The sequence below is a fragment of the Branchiostoma lanceolatum genome, chromosome 3 (assembly GCF_035083965.1).
Source record: "Branchiostoma lanceolatum isolate klBraLanc5 chromosome 3, klBraLanc5.hap2, whole genome shotgun sequence".
Classification (NCBI taxonomy): domain Eukaryota; kingdom Metazoa; phylum Chordata; class Leptocardii; order Amphioxiformes; family Branchiostomatidae; genus Branchiostoma; species Branchiostoma lanceolatum.
The window spans coordinates 29,994,483-30,015,497 of NC_089724.1; the positions used below are offsets into that span (position 1 = coordinate 29,994,483).

General features: G+C 40.2%; 3 protein-coding genes across 7 annotated transcripts; 1 reads left to right on the plus strand and 2 right to left on the minus strand.

Moving 5' to 3' along the window:
- Nucleotides 1-1,501: 1,501 nt before the first annotated feature.
- LOC136431354 (small nuclear ribonucleoprotein G-like) lies at nucleotides 1,502-4,561 on the minus strand. The gene is made up of 4 exons (XM_066422685.1): nucleotides 4,425-4,561; nucleotides 4,170-4,192; nucleotides 3,037-3,158; nucleotides 1,502-2,121 (listed from the first exon to the last, which is right to left on the minus strand). Exons 1-4 carry the CDS (start codon nucleotides 4,454-4,456, stop codon nucleotides 2,068-2,070), a joined length of 231 nt encoding a protein of 76 aa, XP_066278782.1. The 5' UTR covers nucleotides 4,457-4,561; the 3' UTR covers nucleotides 1,502-2,067.
- Nucleotides 4,202-9,029, plus strand: LOC136431352 (nuclear transcription factor Y subunit alpha-like). 5 transcript variants are annotated; one of them, XM_066422681.1, is made up of 5 exons: nucleotides 4,202-4,309; nucleotides 5,251-5,849; nucleotides 6,227-6,362; nucleotides 7,983-8,152; nucleotides 8,731-9,029. In XM_066422681.1, the coding sequence occupies exons 1-5, from the start codon at nucleotides 4,282-4,284 to the stop codon at nucleotides 8,809-8,811; spliced, it is 1,014 nt and encodes a 337-aa protein (XP_066278778.1). In that variant the 5' UTR covers nucleotides 4,202-4,281; the 3' UTR covers nucleotides 8,812-9,029. The 5 variants fall into 5 exon arrangements, with proteins under 5 accessions (XP_066278778.1, XP_066278777.1, XP_066278781.1 ...); XM_066422680.1 differs by having other exon boundaries at nucleotides 4,204-4,309; nucleotides 7,971-8,152; XM_066422684.1 differs by lacking the exon at nucleotides 4,202-4,309 and adding an exon at nucleotides 4,622-4,752 and having other exon boundaries at nucleotides 7,971-8,152.
- Nucleotides 9,030-10,590: 1,561 nt separating this feature from the next.
- LOC136431350 (coiled-coil domain-containing protein R3HCC1L-like) lies at nucleotides 10,591-20,962 on the minus strand. Its single transcript, XM_066422677.1, has 10 exons — nucleotides 20,727-20,962; nucleotides 19,319-19,456; nucleotides 18,923-19,093; nucleotides 15,371-16,868; nucleotides 14,593-14,686; nucleotides 13,995-14,076; nucleotides 13,699-13,769; nucleotides 12,834-12,929; nucleotides 11,822-11,962; nucleotides 10,591-11,244 (listed from the first exon to the last, which is right to left on the minus strand). Exons 3-10 carry the CDS (start codon nucleotides 19,087-19,089, stop codon nucleotides 11,192-11,194), a joined length of 2,202 nt encoding a protein of 733 aa, XP_066278774.1. The 5' UTR covers nucleotides 19,090-19,093; nucleotides 19,319-19,456; nucleotides 20,727-20,962; the 3' UTR covers nucleotides 10,591-11,191.
- Between the last annotated feature and the right edge of the window lie 53 nt (nucleotides 20,963-21,015).

Here is a 21,015-nt window from a genome sequence, read left to right on the forward strand (position 1 = left end):
AATTTGCCATACATTGTCACTGATGCAATTGTTGTGCAATAAATCATTCATTCATTCATTCATGACCTGCAGTGGACCCTTCTCTCTGAAAGAAGGAGGAACGCCAGCCTCACCTTTTTTTTTAATGCTAGTCAACACCTATCAACTATCTTTCCCACCCATTTCTGTACATTATAGTTTATTGTTATCTCCATGAAAAAAGGCTTTTTCATGGAGATACTGTTTTGCTTGCGTTTGGTGTTTGTGTGTATGTATGTGTCACCGGACACTTAAAGTCACCATAACTGTAGAACCTGTACATGGATTGTAATGATTTTTGGTATGTGGGTGGGTGTTAGGAGGAGGAAGGTCAAGGTCGATTTTGGGCCCCCTGGCATGTGTGACTGGAACTGCAATGGCGTATTTGTTAAAATCTTCAATGTAGAAGAACTGAAGAGTGGATCGACAGATCGTCATGTTCTTTGGTACACAGGTAGGTTAGACCAAGTTGTACACACTTAAGTGCAAACTATGCAAATGAGACCGAATTTGCATAAGTAAGGAGGTAAATCGTTTGCATGGGTGTCGTCGGATGCTTAAAGTCAGCATAACTGTAGAACGTGTAGATGGATTGTAATGATATTTGGTATGTGGGTATGCGCTGGGAGGAGAATGGTCAAGGTCGATTTTGGGCCCCCTGGTTTGTGTCCCTGGAACTGCAATGGCCTATTTGTAAAGATGTTCTAAAGGGGTATAACTGAAGAGAGGAACAACAGATTTTCATGTTATTTGGTACGCAGGTAGGTTGGACAGAGATGTACACACTGAAGTGCAAATCATGCAAAGTTAGTGTGTTTGCGTGCGTGTATGAATTGGTCACCGTGTGTGTATGTATGTGTCACCGAATGCGTAAAATCAGCATAACTATAGAATGTGTAGATGAATTGTAATGATATTTGTTATGTGGGTAGGTGTGGGGAGGAGAAAGGTCAAGGTCGATTTTGGGACCTCTGGTATGTGTCACTGGAACTGTAATGGCGTAATTGTCAAAATCTTCAAAGGAGAATAACTGAAGAAAGGAGCGACAGATTTTCATGTTATTTACTTGGCAGGTAGCTTAGAGAGGGTTGTATACAATGAAGTGCAAATTATGCAAATTGGACTTAAGTTGCCTAAGTAATGGGGAAATCTATATTTGCAGTTTTGGCCATTGTAGCACTACTAACAGCTGTTACTAGCTATTGATAGCGAAAGTGGGTCACTGTGGAACCTGAGCCCCCAACATGTGGCCGGGGGTCATACCATTGAGCAATATAGAATGGGGGGAACAGGTTTAATAAAAAAAAGTTTCATGGAGATTTTGGGTCCTAAGACTCTTGTTTTATGTGTTATGTATGTCGATGAAGGTTAGACATGCATAAGATATGGAAAATCATATCCAGTTGCTTGAGTGACTGTTATTTGGCATATGTGTTATGCAGTTGTGAAGTGTATTACACAGTCAAGAAACACATCTTTCTCATCCGTTTTGTCTCTTTACTTATAAATATGCCCTCAAGGACATCTTTAAGTAGTAGTATCAAATGTGGTATAATAAAACCTCATCAGAAAGATTCTTGAACAAAATGTCCTTGATGATGCCAGTCTAACAGTAATAAAAAACAATATCTGTACAGTCCTCATACATCCAGAGAGACCCCTACAAACACCTTGGAACAGTGACTGATAACCAAAATCATGCTTTTCTGATATGAGGCAATAAAAATAGACATCTCTACTTCTTACCATGACAACAGCTCTTCAGTGTACTGCAGTATATGACAATCAGAGGTACAGTTTTAGTTTTCCATACTCTTACTTTTCAATATCTAGCTCATGATTAAAGAAAGAAACTGAACTTCTGGCCATAATTCATTCTTGTCAGAAATTTTTAGTGACTAAACACAATAGCCTTACAGTGGAATGTCAGTGACAAACTCCGTACATATGTCCAAACTAAGACATAACTTCAGTGCGCACATCAAACTGTTCCAGGTAGCCTCCTTGTATGCAGAAATCCTTCCACGATAGCCCCTATAGTGTGTGAGGTCAGACGACTCTTTCTAAAGCTTCCAACATGATGATACTGTTGCCACGGATCACCTGTGGAAGGAAGTAGAAGCAATATAATACACATCACTACAACTTTGAATAAGGTACAAATTACATGGTTGTTGTTGCCTGTGGGGACTAGTGCTGCATACCTAAAACTCTGGACCTGAACTGGACTTGTAAAAATGTTTTTAAAAAAACAACCTAAAAAAGTAAAAGTCAGGAACCAAGTCTGGACCTGCAAAAAACTATCACTTTTATTCTGCTTTTTGTTCTAAACCATCTGGAACCATCCGTAGATTGTGAAATCTGTGCTATGAAAAGACGAAAACATTGCTGTTTTTGTGTCTATTACTTTGCTTTTGTGTTAAATAATCTTACATGTATATTTTTCATAGCCTGATTGAATTGCACTTTAGTAACCCGCCTAACATGCTGGGAGGGACATTTTGGCATCGGACAGCAGAGTTTGCCTTACACAGACTATATTCTTCAAGTTATATAAAATTTGTCAACATACAATTTTACATGTAAAAGACTTCTAGCACACATATGCCATGGGCTCAGACTGGTTGGTGAAGGGAAAGCCAAACTAGGATGTCACTCTGGCTACATTATTTACAATCAGCACTAACATCACACAACACAAGTTGCTGTCCAGTTGTACTGCAAATGTGAAGACAAATGAGTAATCTTTGAAAGAAAAACTAAGGCAACAGTGCAAATCTCAGTTAAAAAAAGGTATTCAGCAATGTTGCAACCAGCGGTCGAACAGGTAAGTCCGAACTCAAGATACACGGCTAGAATGTTTGTTCCAAAATGGTTTCTAACATTCCCAGCATCCAGAGCGAGAATGTAAGTGGGTCATTGTGCAGTTCTCTTTTAAGTACTATATATATTCAAAATCAAACTTTTAATGGATATCTGCTAACAGTAATCGACAGTTTTGATATTCTATATACGCACCACCATGCCAATATTCTGCCTCTCGTTGCCTCGGAGTTCCACGCACTCATCAATCACCAGGTTCATGAAGGGGTCAAACCCTCGCAGGATACCGGACACCTTCCTGGCGCCATTCAGTTGCACTTTTCAGAAAAAAAAAAATAAATTGTGGAGGTTAGAATTTGTATCACAAGAGCTTTTCTTGATGTGATCACCATGGTAAAGAAAATGTGTGAAAGTAGAAACTTCCAAAAGTATACTAGTAGTATACTAGTAGTATACTTTTGGAAGTTTCTGCTTTCACACATTTTTGTCTAGCCTGGGTGTCATCCTGGTTAGTTCCAGGGCTCCCAGAGTCCTTGCTGGAACTAGCTAGGATGATACTTAGGCTAAAATTATACCAGCTATACCACAAAAACAGTTAACATTTTTTCATTCTGTGAACTTAGACAACTACATCATTATTCTTTTTCGATTAATTTGTGCACAGACGATAATCAAATCAACCCCACAGCCGAAAATCCCCAAACAACACCACTCTTATTTACATCATTTATCAAAACGCAACACTTAAGACAACCAACACTGGTGCAATGTGATGTCGAACTCACTCAATTTACGTCTGAAGTTACAGCACCTTCCGTTCATAATAGGTTTATATTTTCATTTTTAGAGACATGAAGTACTACGCTTTTTTATCTTCCGCATTTACTGTAAGCTGACACTTTGGAAAAAATTGTTTTTTCCCATCAGCTTTGAAAGTTTGACCGAAAAGGTGTAAAAAAATCATACCTCATGGGTCCAACCTTTAGATTTTCTTGCAATTTCTAAACCAAAAAAGAGGCAATAGACGATACTAAGTCCATTGGATTTGGAAAGCAGAAAAAAAACGCTGCAATGTTTCCATCCTATGCCCTTTGACCTGATGTCAGCCTGCCTACGAAATCGGGGGAGGGGCCCAAAAAACTTATGTCGTCTTTGGGAAGGGCAAAATGTGCAAATACATACAAAAATTTGAGACGGGGAAGGCCAGATAACCTCTTATTATCTTCCTACATCTCAGACTAAGTTTGCAAGCTAAACCAAGAAACATCGCAAGGGCCGTGTGAGATTTGCACATGAGCCTTCAGTATAGATAAATCATTTGTACTCACAGCACATCCGCTTGTCCATGAACCTGTTGACGACACAACAAGGAGAAATGGAATTAAGATCGTGATTTTATACGTTATTCGAGTGTACAAGTTACAACACCTGAAGCTAAGCATGGCCCCTTCAACCCCAGCTTCCCCGGGTGAGGCCAACATTTCAATAACGTGAATAAGAACCAAATTTACCAGCTTTCAAAATAAAATTTCAGATTAATAATGACGTACAGTTCTGTATTATATAATCAATAGTACACCTACTTTTTCAATTCGGGTGGATGTGCCTTACTCATCGTGAATCAGCTTGGATTGTACAGGAAAACAACAATGGCTCGCAAAATGTCGAATAGCAACGATCTGGACGTGGGGGTGACGTTTTCCGAATTTTACCGAAGTTATCCGAAGTATCCCCCGAATTCTTCCGAATATAGCCGATTGCTCCCCGATATCTAGATCAGCACAGGATCAGCACATTGGCAGAAGAACCTCACCCCCACAACTGTTATAAGGATTTTAGCGATTTACGTCATCCGTCTGCATAACGAAGTTCACCGAACTTTCCTTCCTTTGAAAGCCTGACCACAGCAAGGTGTTTATGATTCTCAGCAAACTCGGCAAAAGGGAGAGCCAAAATCCGATCTGTGATAGGTCAGGTTTTCGCCAATCATGGCGCCATCTTGTTCAGGGAGGGGCTTCCATTGGATCACATTGATACAGCAAGTTTGTCCGCGAAAATTGGGATGGCACCAGGCCTGACTGTTATATATCCCTATATATGGGACGTTGGTCTCATTAGTCTTTGCAAGGACATTATATAATTGTAACATCCCTTTTTCTGATTAAATAAGATGTAATTGTTTGTTATAATGCCCTTGGTGATTGCAAGGAGATTCAGTTGGAATGAAACCTCCTTGGTCTTTGCAAGGACAATGTCCTTGGTCATCGTTTCAGTCAATTTTTCAGTCAGACTAAACAGTTGCAGCATTGCTTTCCCTTTTGTCTTCAGAGATTTTGCTGTCTATAAGTATGTTTTATTTTTATTTTTAACTACATGTAACGTTCATGATGTTGTTGTTTTTCCTTTCAGTTGCTGAGATACCGCTCACGCAGGCTAAGAGGATGCAGTCCTCCACAGGGAATGTAGGATACGACAGTTACGACTCACAGCCTGAAGACCTCACCATCGAGACTTCTGAACCCCCCTCACATCACACCTTTCCTCCGGTTTCCTTTCACTCTACCTTTACAGATGTTTTCCTACCCCAGAGCATCCCTAACCAGACAACTTCCTCTTTTGTGCCTTTCTCCTTCTTGGACAGCCATGTTGAGGTAGAGGTGCCAGCAACGCTAACCCTTGGCACCACTCACTCAAGTAATGACCTCCTTACAACTCAAACTCCGTCAGAAAGTGTCACATCTTTGGCAAGTACCACCAACGTACAGAGTATTCCTACTCCGTACACCGGTTTATATGACCCGCCAGTCAGCATAGTTCTTAACCAGCCACAGATGTCTGTGAGCAAATCTTTCTCTCACACACATGGCAATAAGACACACACAACTCCATCAGTCACAGTTAACCATCCCGGCTTTGTGACTCCACCAAAACCAACTACCAGTTGCATGTCAACAATGCCACCTCAGTCCCGTGTCAAGTATCTTCTCCGGTCCCCGACTTCAGGACAGGTATGAAACCATGCTTCACACACTTGTGTGTTACTATTGCTGATGATGATGCAGTTTTTTTTAGACAATATGATTTCATATCGAATCATATTTGCTGATTCATGACACAACTTAAAGCTAATGTACAAGTATCCAGGCCTCTGACATGTCTAAGTGATGTACAGTGCTATAAATCAACGCTGGACACCAAAGTTTTACAAAGTTCACAATGAGAATGACTTTTTTCGACGCGCTATAAACATCTGACAATTTGACAGTCTTCCTGAATCAAGTGTTACTGGTCCTAAAGGCATTGCCAGGTTCCCCCATGTAGACCCTCCTGTCAGAAGTGTAATTTGTCGGACTAGTCAGGCTGGTTATTTGTCCTCTTGCTGCAGAAGTCCTCAGCAGTGCCCAATACAGGTGCAGGGGATGGAGCCACAGCAACCATACTGATCAACGGTGTACCCACACGCATGGTGTTGCTAGACACCAACAACAAAACAGACCAATCAGGAAAGGAAACCCAGAAAGGTACAGTCTAGGTCTTGCCATCAGGCTTACAAGCCATGACACTTCTCAGCAGTAAGAATGTGGCCCTGTAAGTTGCATCTTAACGAGTGTGGCAATGAAAAATTATTGCCAAGGCAATGGTGTCTGGATGGGTATTTATTGCCTTGGCCAAGAAGGTTATGTTATATTGTTCGTTTGTCTGTCTGTCTGTGGCTCAGCATAAGTGGACAATGCAAGCTGTGGATGGATCTTGATGATATTTGGTTTGTTGGTACGGGTTGGTGAAAGGAAGAAACTTTCTATGGTAGAGTTACTGCAGTAAAATGTCCGGTTTGGGTATATCTAATGTTTTGGACTAGCTATGGTCACAATTTTTGGTCGGTAGATAACTTTTGTGTGTCTGTCTGTGTGTCTGGATTTTTGTAGTCAGCATAACTCAAGAACCTCTCGATGGATTATGATGATATTTGGCATGTGGGTAGGTGTTGGGAAGACGAAGGTCAAGGTTGATTTTGGGATATGAGTCCGTACAAGACCAAGGCGTATAAATTGAGACCATCTAGTATCTTTCTATCAGAAAACAGAGTTTCTTATTGCATCTCGGAGAGGGAAGCTGGAGAAGCATCGGGGTAAGTGGGGAACTTTATGTATGGATTAGATTCTTATTGTTTTTCATGTTCTGTCAACTGTTACACTTTAAGTTTGTTATTCTTGGTTCAGTATATTAGTATTTTGTTATCTCGTTAAAAGGCACGCTTTTTGTTTTTTCAGACTGTTTGTCGTAGTTTGTCAGGTATATTTGTACTTATCTGTATTTGTGTATTTTCTTGAATAAAAAAAAAAAAATAAAAATAAAAATAAATTGAGACCATAGCAAGGTGGAGCCTGTAGACAGAGCCGTGAGGCAGTGCCCCCTGTAAACAGGCTGTACGAGGGGCACGGTGACCTAAAACTGGCTGTAGTTTGCCTTAACAAAAATGCACAACAAAACGAAATCCACCAAAACGATCCTGGAGAACTCACCTAACCGTTAAACGAAAACCCAGGTCTGGACCCTATCTGCTGTAAATCAGTGGGCATAGAGGGGAAAGATGGACAAATGCAGCGGTCACAAATTTACTCCCGGGCACAAACAGATGTTACAATGACACATGCATGGACACATTATTAATTCATAGAAATAACTTCTTGGCAAACACACATAATGTACTAGTACTTGGCTATTAAACTTGCACCTGAACTGTTGCCAAAAACTAGTGTTGCCAACATCAGAATATACAAAGTCAACTACCTCTGGTTCACTTCACTGGTTGCTTCTCCACAGAATACACATAGTCTATATATTAGATAAATAATTGTCATTTGAATATTCCCTTAAAACGTAAGTACTAGTAAGAGTTCTGATTGGCTCACTGTCCTTATAGTAACGGGTAAAACATTGAGATCACACTACTTCTGAGAAATATTCAATCCCTGAAATATTGGCAGGCATAAGGACCAAACATTTCAATGTGGAGAGGAGCTAGACTAATGTGCGGGAAACCAATCAGACTGGGAAGCAAACTGGAATAACATTATGGATTCCAGGCTAAACAACAATAGCCCATGAAAACCTTCATTGGTTTACAGTTCCTTCTGCAGCCAGCCTAACTGCAGCACAACTCCACATGACTGCCATGGGCCAGACTGCGGGCTGGGACCCCGACGAGGAGCCCCTGTACGTGAACGCCAAGCAGTACCACCGCATCATGAAGCGCAGGGAGATGAGAGCCAAGCTGGAGGCCTCTGGGAAGATCCCCAAGATCAGAAAGGTAGCATCACATGAATTTTGCAAGATTCAACGTGCAAGTTTTGTTAAAGAAGCTGTAGAACATGGAGTCTCTATGTTACAGTCTAGTGTAAGTTAGCCGGGTAAAATCTTTAACGTGCCCGAGGTGTGGCTCTCCATAAACACAGGACCTTCATTTTACATCCTATCCAGGGACGTCCCTAACCGAAGCTAGGTACTCATTTACTGAGTTAAGTCGTGTTAAGTGCCTTTCCCAAGGGCACAACATTGGGCATGGTTTCGAACCCTGGACCTCTCGGTTAGGTTGAAACACCATACCTATTGTGCCACACGATGCCACATTATATATCTCAATAATATTCTATATAATGTCCTTGGATAAATCAAGATGCTGCGGATGGATCTGTATCATTTTGGCATGTATATGGAGATTGGCATAATCAGAGGCTGACTATGCACATCAGAACCTAATTTGCTATGTGTAGCATGTTATTTGTTATCCTGAATTCATTATAATCGTTATTGACAAATAGGTGAACACCAGGTGAGCCCATAAGTCACAATGGAGCATTGATATTTGGCTATGATGTTTTTTTGCAGAAGTACCTGTACGAGTCTCGTCACAAACATGCCATTGCCAGAACTCGAGGGAACGGAGGGAAGTTTAGCAAGGAGAACTGACGACTGGGGACAGGTCAAATACATTCAACGTGAAATAATTCTCAGAACAAATTACTAAGTTCTGTTCAACAGATCTATGTTTCACTGGCAAGGTTCCAGGGAGAAACGTCATGTTAAGGCTCCTGGGTACCAGTTTGCCTTAATCAGGTCAAAGTCCAGGTTCAGAGGTTCAGATTAAGGTGCATACATGAACCTGTGTAGTTGATATGTTTGGATTCATTAAAGAAAAGCTACACAAAAAATTGAAAATCCTTCTATGCTATGCTTGATATATTCCAAAGTCATATTCTTACTTCAAGTTGTTTCACATAAGCCCGTCATAGTTCTGAGATGTTGCACAGTTTGCAACTTATGCCGTGCTGACGCCTTCTCACCTGATAATTGAATTATATGACGTCAGTGTTTCAAATTTTTCACCTGATGATTGAATTTTAGAACACTGACGTCATATAATACAATCATCAGGTGAAAAATTTGAAACGCTGACGTCATATAATTCAATTATCAGGTGAGAAGGCGTCAGCACGGAATAAGTTGCAAACTGTGGAAAATCCCAGAACTATGACGGACTTATGTGAAACAAACTTGAAGTAAGAATTTGACTTTGAAATATATTAAGCATAGCATAGAAAGATTTTCAATTTTTTGTGTAGCTTTCCTTTAAACCAATATTGATATTTGACTGTAGCTACTATTTTCACTCCTTTTTTGTCAGTGATTAACAAGCAGAGGGGCGACTCAAAACAATGTCATTTTCAACAAACACTAAAGAGCTAGAAGCAAGTATCCTTAATAAAAACTCCAAACTAAGCAAACCTAGAAGGTTCTCTACTATAATTTGTTTGAGGGTTGATTCTTTAGTTTATTTTGAGTGAAAAGTTACTTGGTATATTGGGATAAACGATCATAATTCCACTCAATACCAACTCTATGGTTGCCTTTTTTTTGCAGGAAATTCATTATTGACCTAAAGCTGAATTGACAGTTACAGATGGAAATAGGCTATAATCTAGCTTGATTCTGGGTTAGTCTTTTAAAAATCTTTAATGGACAGATTAGATAATAAGAATAGACAGTCAAACTTGGATTCAGGAACCACTCAAGGGACTGAGAGAACATGGTTGCTGAGGACAATGTCTTAATGTGACCTGTGACTGAAGGTGGTTGTCTGACCAGGTTTGACTGTATTTGTTCTTTGTTCCGGGTTCACGACTGACTACGTTCTTGCCGGTTCCAAACCAGGTCCAGCAAACCGGTACCCCCTTACATCATGTTAGATTACAAAGACAAGCAGGAAAAAAGCTTGTTTTCATACAGTTGTATGTTTACACTGTTCTAAGTATTCAAGTTTGCCAGTTAATCTTCTGTGCTTACTGTGAGGACACTGTATTTAGAGTTATGATTTATCACATGGACGTTTTCATATCATGTAAAAAAAATAAATACCAGCCAATGTACCCATGTAGTCACAGACAGCATTCGATACATTTATCAACATTTTACAAAAACTGCAGTTGGTATAGTGGGTTGAAATTGATATTTTGATTGTGCATGAGTTCAAGAGTACTATTTGGCCATGCTACTGTATTTCTGCAATGTTGTTTACTTTATTCTTTATTAATACTGAATCAGGCTGATTTCAGTCAGGTTCACTGTAAAAAGTGCTGGCCTTTGTCGTCATTTTTTCACAATATATATGGCACTTCTTGGCAATCATTCTGTTCAACAGTTTTACCCACCGTTCCCCACAGATCAAGATGTGAAATGAAGACATGTTCATTTCTCTTGGATGTTTATTTATTTGAATAGTAAAAATGAATGTTGTCAGAATGATAATTGTCGGGAGTGCCCGGTACACATTTTTCATGCTTGAGACGATGTTGATTACAAATAAAAGAACTGCTCTGTGAAATACTTCTGGAGTTTCCCTCATTTAAGAAAATATCAATGCAACTTGAAACATTCAATAAACACAACTTAGTTTCTGCTCACACCAAACAAATTTCCATTTGTGGTCAAAATCCTTAATATCATTCTTAGCAAAGCTTCAATCTGTTTGTGCAAAAGTTTGAATTCCACAGACACATTTCATATTGCCACCAACTTTCAGAACTGGAGACGGGCACATACTTTCATACATCTGAAACAAACTTCACATCCATTCCTGCATGGAACCTGAAGGATGTTCCAAAATCTATGTACAAGTATGACAAAAAGCAAATTGAATTGTGTAATTCCTATCATGCACATGCTTATGATATCATGCAAAACACTGCTACACAATCATGATTCAGACGTCTCTTTTACAACTGCAATAAAAGTTTTGAATACTGATCATAATCATAGTGATGTTTGTGAGTCAGAGATGCTACGAATGGTGCTATCTTCCCTCCCATGCACTTTCTCGCTGTTCTTTCTCCAGCCTCTTCTGTTCTGTGAAACAAGAACAGTGAAATTAGGATAACACTATGTTTCATCACATCATTATCGTTTATCAACCATCAGAAATATTGTCAACCTGAGATGCGCGACTTTTAAAAAACAGGTTTAAGCTATAGCTATTGAGACACATGTTGATAGTCCCCTCTTTCTCAGTTATGTATGTCACATATTTGCGATTCCTATCATTGCTAATAACATGTAAATCATCACTTAAGCTATCTACATAACAAAAATTATGACAATCCCACAACCCCTTAGTTATTCTCTTTCAAAGTCTGAAACAAAATCGGCTCCTGGAGTTTAAAAAAAAAAGCTGCTAGGGGGCCCAAACCTTCACCACTTACTCTCTGTCAAAAGAGCTATTATACACAACTCAAAATGCTAAGAAGTAAGATGCCCATTATCGCACCTGACCTTTATCTTTTCTGACTCCTACCCACCTACTAAATGTCATAAAAATTATCTAAGGATCCTTCTACAGCTTTTCGAGTTATGCTGTCCACTGACACAAGCACACAAACAGCACCAAAAACATAACCTTCTTGGCAAAAGTAATAATAATATCAACCTTTCGCCTCTTTAAGTTTGCGTCTCTCTTCTTCGCGTTTTTCCTTGGGTATGTTAGCCCTGACGCCCAAGGCTCCGCTAACCAGTCTCCGGGCAACCATAGCAGAGGCAGCGGGGCGCGGCTTGAAGGGTTGGAGGAACTCTGGAAAATTAAATTACAAGGTAGTGTCATTGACTACATCTTGACAACAGCTTGCTTAAAAAATTTGACAGTACCAAATTGAATTTTCTTAAGCAAAGTTGAACTGTAATTTCCAACACAAAAATTGGACTTGCATTTCTTTCAAAAAAGTTTGGTTCTTTGTCCAATATTCTTACTATATCCAATATGACCGAGTGTCTAGGAGACTATATGCGTATGACACTTCCGTGGTTGTTGAGCTTGGGCATTTATGTTTAAGGAACCGCAGGGCTTTAGTTATCTTTCTATCTCAGCTTCAATGTGTGTCTACTTCCACTGGCCTTTGGTGCTCAGGCCTTGACACCGTATGTGGTACACAACTTAACGCCTATCCGCCTTTGGAGGTTCCTAGGAGACTATATGTGCCCTAGCCTATCCTCCTTTGGAGGTTAGTCTTTGGTTGCTACTAAGATGTTCAAAGGGTCCTCGTTGGTTTGAAGCAGGTCTTCTTGATCTCATGTGATGTAAAGATTTTCCTGAGACCTTCTGACTTCTAAACCTCTGTTCAGACACCTTCATCCTTCCTTCTGATCCTATGTGGGATGACTTTCAGCTTTGGTTTTGCCCTGATCCATTCAGAAGGGAATGACCTGCTTGTCTGTCCCTGGTTCTTCTGCACAAGCCGTCCATTTGCCTCTTCCTTTATGTTGTGTTATAACTCGAGTGCTCATTCCTTGACAAAGACTGTAAAAAATCTGGATAAGTCAAATTTTTGTTGTTGGAAATTTCAGTTCAATTTTCTTCTGAATGATTTCACCAACACAGATGAATTCAAATTTTGGACCAATTTTGTTCAAAATAAAATGAACAAGGCCAACATCATGTATGTTACCTGCACAGTTCTTGACCTTTTTCTTGGACTGTTGAGTTGCCTCGGACATGGGCTTAACCCTCAGTAGTGGGTTTTTGATTTGCAAAGCTCTCATTGCTGAAAAAGAAATGTTACAACACATCTTCAATCGAACACAAATGTGTGTAGTACAACTGACTATTAGTAATAATAGTAATGAAAAGGACTAACTATTACAATTTCTCATAGCTAAAGCATGCAATAGTCTAGGCCATACTGACATGATTTTATGAATGACATCCCACAAAAAATTATGCCCCCTTGGAACTGCAGGCAAGGATTTGCCATAGGCAGGAAGGCAGAAATTGCGAGGGGAAAGGATTTAATATAATAGTGAAAAAAATCAACTATAATTATGGTGTTGTTTCCAGCATCCAGGCAGGTCTACTAAGTTGTTTTTTTACTTTGGGGAAAATGTCTTTTTGACTTCATTTCATATTGAGCCTATGACTATCATTTTGTACTACAGCTTGTGAAAAATGATATCTGATAAAGTGTTTGTCAATCAATGATAAGTGTGATTACATACAACTGCTGCTAAGAATAAGACTGTTTTTCCTCTGTCCCTGGTCTCCAACCAGCTGCCATGTTCACTGTGAGGTCATCGCAGGTAAAGTCAATGTTTTTTGATGGTTCGATGTTCAACAACATCAGAAGGGTGTACATTTTGTGGGTAATTATGGGTAAATATGATCAGAAAATCTTTAATTTCTACGTCATTGGTGTCACAAGCATTTTGAATTATATCAGGTATTTTTTTCCGCATCAAGTTTGGTGTATCCAATGGACATCATCAATGAAATAAAGTAATGTCCTACGTAAACAGAAAACGGATGAAGGGACATACCTACTGCACGGGTGGAGAAGACTGCCAGGGCATGGGTGTCATCCACCCACTTGATGTTGAAGCCCTGGGATCTACAAGTGGTCAGTCAGAGATGAAGGTTGTAAATATGTCGGGAACCTAAAAATATGTTCACAAATGTAGCTTGTCCACAGGTAAATTTGGTACCCAAATGTTGTAAAAATCTACAATTGGAAGGTACTTTTTTACTAGTAGTCAAATTCACGACTGCATATATACACATGTTTATCAATATTGTTATGCATGATTGCAAAATTAATTTTTTGTGTGCGACTTACTGAAATTCTGCCAGGGCAGAGACAAGGTCTGGTGTCTTGAACTCAGCTGGGAAGTCAGATAGTTCCACCACGTGTTCATACCCTGCAGAACAAACAAGTGCTTTTTAAAAAGCTGGCATTCGGCGGCTCAGGGTCCGATAACAAGCTGCCCGAGGCAATTGGCAGGATGATCCTGTCAACAGTGGGGAAATTTGCACACTGTTGACATAGCATATAATCATTTAAAAAAAATGTTTGGTCTTACTATAAGTTGTAATCAAACGTTACGGTTTTATGCATCAAAACCACAAACTTAAGAGTACAGCATGTTTGTCAAATTGAAAGTTCTTGCATTGCTCATGGTAGGAGACAACCAAACTACCAGGTACTAGATTGGGTATGAGAAGCATTTGGGATAATGGCCAAATGATAAAAATATGAATTACATTCTGACATATTAATATATTATTACTTGTGACAAGGGCAAATCTGGTACAAGAACGGCCTGCTAATACTACTTGTGAAAGCTCTTGGTCGCTGGCATCTTATTTACACCTTTCAACTCAAATTTTGAGTTGGTAAACAAAATGAGTAATACAAATTTATTCAGATATCTGACCTTCCTCTAGTTGGATGTCCTTGGGTTTCCAGTTCCAGTAGTCATGTTTAGGCTTAACTGTTGTCACCTTTACCATCTCTACGCCTTCCAGCAACTGTTGGTACGTAAAACAAAATTACAAGATTAATCACAAAAGTAATATGAAGTCGCTGCATAAATCATACAAATTGGGTCCTCATTAGCATAACTCCAATATGACATCCATAGAATGTACTGTAAGTGTAACTTAGTGTAAGGGAAATTTGAAGCTGCTGCAAAAACTATGGAAATCCATGATGCATTCTGTTGCAGAGGTGGAGTCCAGGGAGGGCAGCAAATGGCCACTCCAAGATCGCTATCAACCACTCAAAAATCACAACCATAGGACATCTAGAACTTGAACTCAAAAACTTTGAAGTCCTGCTGCAGTACTGTAGGTGTTCACTAGGAGGCTCATCATCGAACTTGACCTTTGTTTTCCAGACCCCCTCCAACCCATTAAATTCTATCACAATCCACCCAATGCCTCTTGAGTTATTCTGTTCACAAACCAACAAACACATAAGGTCCACTGCAGTGCTATAGGGACCCGCCAGAAGGCCCACTCTCGAACTTGTTTTCCCAACCCCTACCAACCTACTAGTACTCATGTCAAGTTTGATTACTGATTGGCATAAACGGAACTGGCCATGACGCATGACTTCGGCATTGCCCCATACTGATGAAGCACATATTTCATTGTTAAATGCATTTGGGGTATTGGGTATGACTTGCAGGAATTGAATATTTCATGCCTCACCTCTTCCATCTGATCTGGATTGAGACATTCCCCATCATCATCAAACATGGCATCCCAGCTGTCTTCACCTGCGTCCACGTCGCTGGCCACGCCCAGCTGTCCATCCTCCTGCTCTTCTGTTATGACATCATCTTCTTTACCAAGGTCCCTCCCCTGAAGGTCCATTTCAGCATCCCAAAATTGCTCACTGTTATCCTCATCATCATTTTCATTACTGGAGTTTCTCAGACAACTGCTGTTTTTCAATGTTGTTTGTTCTGGAGAATTTGTCTCTTTGGTTTGTTCAGAATTCTGTTTGTCTGTGAGAACAATGCACTCCCCAGTCTTTAAGCTAGAAGCTATGTCTTCTGGGTTGAGCGTTTCGCTGACAACTGTCATATCTACAACTTCAGTGGATGATGTAGCATTTCTGGTATCACAAGGAATATTTGCAACATTTGGAGTTTTGTCTCCAGCCAAATGTGTTTCATGTGTGGACGTCACTGTTAGTGTCTGTCCTGCTTCCAGCTCTGCATCAATTCCTTTTGTTACAGTTGGAACATTGTCAGTCTCATCAGAGTGTATAGTCACTCTGGACTGATCATCTACGTACTCAGTGTTTTCATTGCTAGACATGTTCATAGTCTCTGTGAATTTAGATACTTCATTACACAATTCTATCTTTCCTGAATTGACCTGAACAGACATGTCAACCTCTGTAAACCCAGAAGAGGCTTTGTTGTGTACATCAAAACTAGAGGAACTCTGACTAGAACATTCAATATCTGGGACAATGGTCGAGGTAACACCTTCAGCACATTCAGTATAACCAGTAACACCCTCTTGTCCTACAGTCTCGGAATCTTCAGTAACTAGCAGTTCTTCTCCATCTGACAGAGGTCTAGGAAGAAAAAGTGAGTGCACATCATCTTGTACATTTGACACTTTAGCAACTTTCTCTGGGGTTTCCTTCAACTCTAACACCTGCACCAGGGACAAATCCTTTGCGCTTTGCACAGTTTCTGTTTCATCTGAGGCTACTGCTATCGGTCCTCCTTCTGTTGCCATTACGATCTCAAGTGTTTTTTTCTTGATGTTTTCTCTCTCTTTTCCATCGACTTGTCTGTCACTCCCGTGTGAAGTAGGTTCTAGATGAGCTTTTTCTTTTGTTCCCTTCTGCCTTAGTCCATCATCTTTCTTACATGCACCTCTATCATTGCCTTGCCTATGCTCCTTAGATGATCGGTGTTTCTTTGACCCTGTTGGTACGCTTTCTCTGTGACTCTTGTGCAATTTTTCTTGTCTTACAAGTTTTTCAGTTGGCTTTTCAAACTCCTCTATACCTTTACTTGGCTGCCTTGACTTCTTGTCCTTTACTTCTGATGATTGCCTTGCTCTTTCTGATTGGCTAGGTTCAGCAGAACATGTCACTGAGGGAGCGATAGTGTCTTCTTGTTTTTTCAGCCTGTTTCTCATGGGGCGTGGCACGTACATCTGTACCTCTGGTTTCCTTGTTCGTCTAGACATGTAAAAAAGAAAAAAAAGTTAACAAAACCACCAAAGACCAACACTGACAGTGACAGTCATTATGATCAAATTACACGCAAAAAAAACAAGTCAGTCTGAATGAACCACAAGACTATGAAATGTAAATGAAATTTTTATCAAGAGTAAGTGGTTGCTAAGCTTTTATACACATGCATGTATTCACAATTTTGCAGAACACTAGCTCGACTTAGTAAGTCTATTGTGTTAAGTTCCAGGGCTCCAGACTAACTTTTAGGTCTAGGAGCACTGTGCCCCTAACCCAAAAAAGTTAGGGGCACCAGCAAAAATCTAGGAGCACCACTACAAAAAGTTGGAAGAACAAGAAAAGTCTTGGCCATACCAAGTAATACTCCTATCAATCAATGTTAACAACCTGGAATAAAGTATTTGAATAGATCATAAAATATAAAGCCTACATTGATGGTGCAGAACAACTGGCAATGTGTGATATCTGTGTTGAGGGATTTTAGAAAAATTGGGCATAGGTTCCCCGGCTGGCCCCTATCCGGGGGCCACGGTGCCTCAAGTTCAACAAGTTGAAAAATACACAATGGTATTTTCTTACTTGGAACAAGGCAAGTAATGATTCACATATCCTTGAATGATAAATAAAGAGATAACTCTGTTACTTAGCTATTTGTTTCATGACCAACACAAATTAAGTCCCATTCCATGATTTTAAACTTCACTGCTGGCATTAAGTTCAACCCTAAAAACATTTTTACTGGCATTTTTTTTTCACCCCCACCCTCTGTCTACAAACAATCAAAAATGCTTTAATATTCTAACGTTGAAATTCTTGCTCAATAGTATCAAAATTGATCTGTTTGTGCCAGCCCAGTCAAATATCTAGTCCAAATTTCGCGCGTCAGGACCGCGCGGCGCGACCATCCAATCACAGGGCCACCTCCATCGGGAAAAGGAGCGCCGCCTCGCCGGTGTGCATGATATAAACATGTCGATCACATCAAAACGTAGCCCTGTTTCTTGCCGTCATTTTGACACCAAGAACAAGAAAAATTAAGGTGGTAATTTTTATCATCAAAGAGTTCGTTACAATCAAATTTTAATGCTCAAAAAATTAATTTTCCCTTTGTTCCAGGTACCAATTTAAATCTCGTAATCGGCTCATTCTGCTGCGGTCTAAGACGCAGGCGGAAGTGACATTGGCCATGTTTTGAATCACGGCCGCGCGCGCTACGCCGCGCCGTTTTCATCGGTAAATTTCTGGCGTTTGAAACATTTTACAAGATAAACAAACACATCACGAGAAAGAGAAAGTTTTATTCTTTATTTTCATGGGTGACTTTGCCTGTAGAAACGAATAGTTTTTGTATCGCGGGTGTGGGAAGATGGTAGAAAATTTACCGATCGCCATGCGGTAGTTAGCCGATTTTCGCGGTAGCGTCGTTGGAATACCTACTTGGAACGGACATTTTTTGTACCGCGGGTGTGGGAACAAGATGGAAAATTCACCGGCGATTTTCGCGGTAGCTTTTGAATACCTAATGTTTATTTTTCAGCTTACCGCTTAGTTCTGCACCTATTATCTAGGTGCAGGTCTTAATTTTTTATAGTCGCACCATGCGACCGTGATTTTAAATCTAGTCGCATTCTCAAAAAACTGGTCGCATACATATTGTGTGCGAGTCGCACTCACGAGCGCTGAGTTCGTATGTCTACACAAGTTAACAAAGGCCACGGGCAGTCTGAAACAATTCTGATTTCATGCCCCATGGGAAGACTGCAGGAGAATGTAATCAACAGAGGACAGCAGAATAGTTCCAAGAACCAAGAAATCCAATTGGTGCTAGATTTTGTACCTAACTTAAACGTTCCCAGCCATTTACCATGGAAGAACAATCTAAAACAGTAACACAATTCACTATGGGTTTATCGTCTTTTGTAACAGAAAAGTGCAATAAACAAACAACTTTTTTGTCAAACAGAAGAGCATGCATTGCATATAGACCTTTATCAACAAAAGGATTGCTGTGGTAGTAGTTTGGGTTGTAGTTTGTTCACCTATCTCGAGTCCCAGCCCGGGGCGCCTCTCGTTCAGACCCAGCCCCAGCCGATGTTCTACAGGGCACGCTCTGTCTCCGGTCGTCCTCCCACTCTTGTGACCTTTGACCCCTATGCAAATCTTGTGCCATTTTCTTCTCTTTGGATGGCCCTGATTCCTCTGGCATCTTCCTGCATTCCATGAAAAAAAGGGACGAGACCGTGAAATTTTAAGCCGCAAAAGAAACTTTTTTTATTGTATCCAGCAAACTGTAGTTCACAGCATGGTCTTAAAATTCAACCTTGGAAGATTAACCTTTAAAACAAAACGATATTTAAAGCAGTTACAGAATTTTTGTCTGAGAAGGCTGTCAATGACACTGATGATGATACAGAAGGACGTGTGAAGCTCCATACCTGATAGACTGGGAACAGACCACAGTTCTGCGCCCCTCCCCCTGTCCTACAGAGAAGCTGGCAAGGGATGAGAAGTCCTCGATTGTCTTGTGAATCAGGAAACGGTAGAACTTGTTAACTGCTGGGAACACCAACACTCTGTATTGGGATGGGAATGATATCAAAATACGTTAGATGGCAAATATTCAGCAAAGAAGCTACTTCAGGGATATTTCTTGACCCAGTATTTCTCGTTGTGCTCTTTATTTTTAACAAACTTTTGGTATTGTATAGCAAAGGTAGTACGCGGACACTACACGCAAAAATCGCTATTGTTGACAAAATGTTAAATGGGGAAACAGAAATAAAAGGTTACTTTTGCAACAAAAATGCAGACACTACGCACTCAGTCTATGTTTTCGCGTTCTGAGAACTTTTAAGTTTTATACCAGGTTTACGTTGGGACTGAAGGATCAGGTTCTCCCATTTGAATAAACTCATTCCTGTTCTTGCATCTTATTATTCTAAACGATAAAAAGTTTATTGCAAATTCATGCCCGTAGGATAATTGCATGTTGACAACAATGACGAAGCACAAACATAAAGTGAAACATATGGCATACATGTGATACAAGATTAAACTATTTTGCTAGTCTACAATAAGTTTCTATATCTACGGTAATACTGCAGGGTTTGACTTCTTCTTTGAAAGCAGTGGAAAATAAAAAGTCCGGGGCCCCACACTTTCGATGATGAGTGGGTCAGTGGGTGGGTTAGATGATTTCCAAAGGAATATGAGTTTCTGTGTATTTCTTAATCTAGAAAAGTTTTTAGAGATTTCAGATACTTTCGTGAATTCTTTCGGCTTCAAATTTCAACTTTAAATACCCCCAGATGACCCCCCGGGGTGCAAAGTAGGGGGGAGGAGGTGTCAGGCAGGCCTCCAGCCTGGCACGGTAAGACTCAACGGTGTCACAACCGTGTGCCCACATAGACTCTGAACATTTATTTCATATTGCTGTTAAGAAACAGAACTTACAGGCAACAGCCGCTTTCTGTGATGTCAATAGTCATAGTCATAGTCAAATCGTAAATCATTTTTACATGTGAATCTTAGTTTTCTTTCATCTTTCAACAAGTTATGAAGGAATGTTTGAAAATACATGTCATCTAGTCGTCTTCTTAACAATGCACATGTCGGTCTACTGTCTATATCAGGGTTGTCGGTGTTCCAAATCTTGTCCAAATGAATGATTAGCAACAATTTGCCAAGTAAATGTTACTTCCTAAAACATGTTGGATCCAGTTTTTTCTACGATTATTTCACAAGATAGAAGTGTCGGATGAATTATATAATGTTCCACGTCGTCACATAAAACCGCTACCAAAAACACAACCTTTGCAATTAGCCAGAAACTTGATTAAATACCTGCTGTCTAGATCTCCATGCTGGAGAAAGATCTCCAAGTCTTCTGTGACGAGGTCTACAAACTGCGCATCTTGTCCCGTCAGATATCGGTCGCCCAAGAACACAGCCAGCTTGATCTCACGCCGACAAACTTGGCCTGACCTGGTCCATCTATATCGGCATCAGATGGCTGGGGCTAAAACGTGAAAATCGCTGATACAGACTGTGGTAACGTAGAGAAAATATATCTCCCCTAGCTCTACTATCTTAGTAAGGCGACATCTTGACTTGAGTTGTGTACTACGTCACT

Excerpts from the sequence above, each read along its gene's own strand:
- LOC136431352 (XM_066422680.1), top strand. The coding sequence starts at position 4,282 with ATGGCCCCTTCAACCCCAGCTTCCCCGG. Across the intron at positions 4,310-5,250 it reads TTCAACCCCAGCTTCCCCGG|TTGCTGAGATACCGCTCACG; the intron begins GTGAGGCCAACA and ends TTTTCCTTTCAG. Across the intron at positions 5,850-6,226 it reads GGTCCCCGACTTCAGGACAG|AAGTCCTCAGCAGTGCCCAA; the intron begins GTATGAAACCAT and ends CTCTTGCTGCAG.
- LOC136431354 (XM_066422685.1), bottom strand. The coding sequence starts at position 4,456 with ATGAGTAAGGCACATCCACCCGAATTGAAAAA. Across the intron at positions 3,159-4,169 it reads CATGGACAAGCGGATGTGCT|TGCAACTGAATGGCGCCAGG; the intron begins GTGAGTACAAAT and ends TTTTCTGAAAAG. Across the intron at positions 2,122-3,036 it reads GGCAGAATATTGGCATGGTG|GTGATCCGTGGCAACAGTAT; the intron begins GTGCGTATATAG and ends TTCCTTCCACAG.
- LOC136431350 (XM_066422677.1), bottom strand. The coding sequence starts at position 19,089 with ATGCCAGAGGAATCAGGGCCATCCAAAGAGAAGAAAATGGCACAAGAT. Across the intron at positions 16,869-18,922 it reads CGGGCTGGGACTCGAGATAG|ACGAACAAGGAAACCAGAGG; the intron begins GTGAACAAACTA and ends TTACATGTCTAG. Across the intron at positions 13,770-13,994 it reads TCTGCCCTGGCAGAATTTCA|ATCCCAGGGCTTCAACATCA; the intron begins GTAAGTCGCACA and ends GACCACTTGTAG.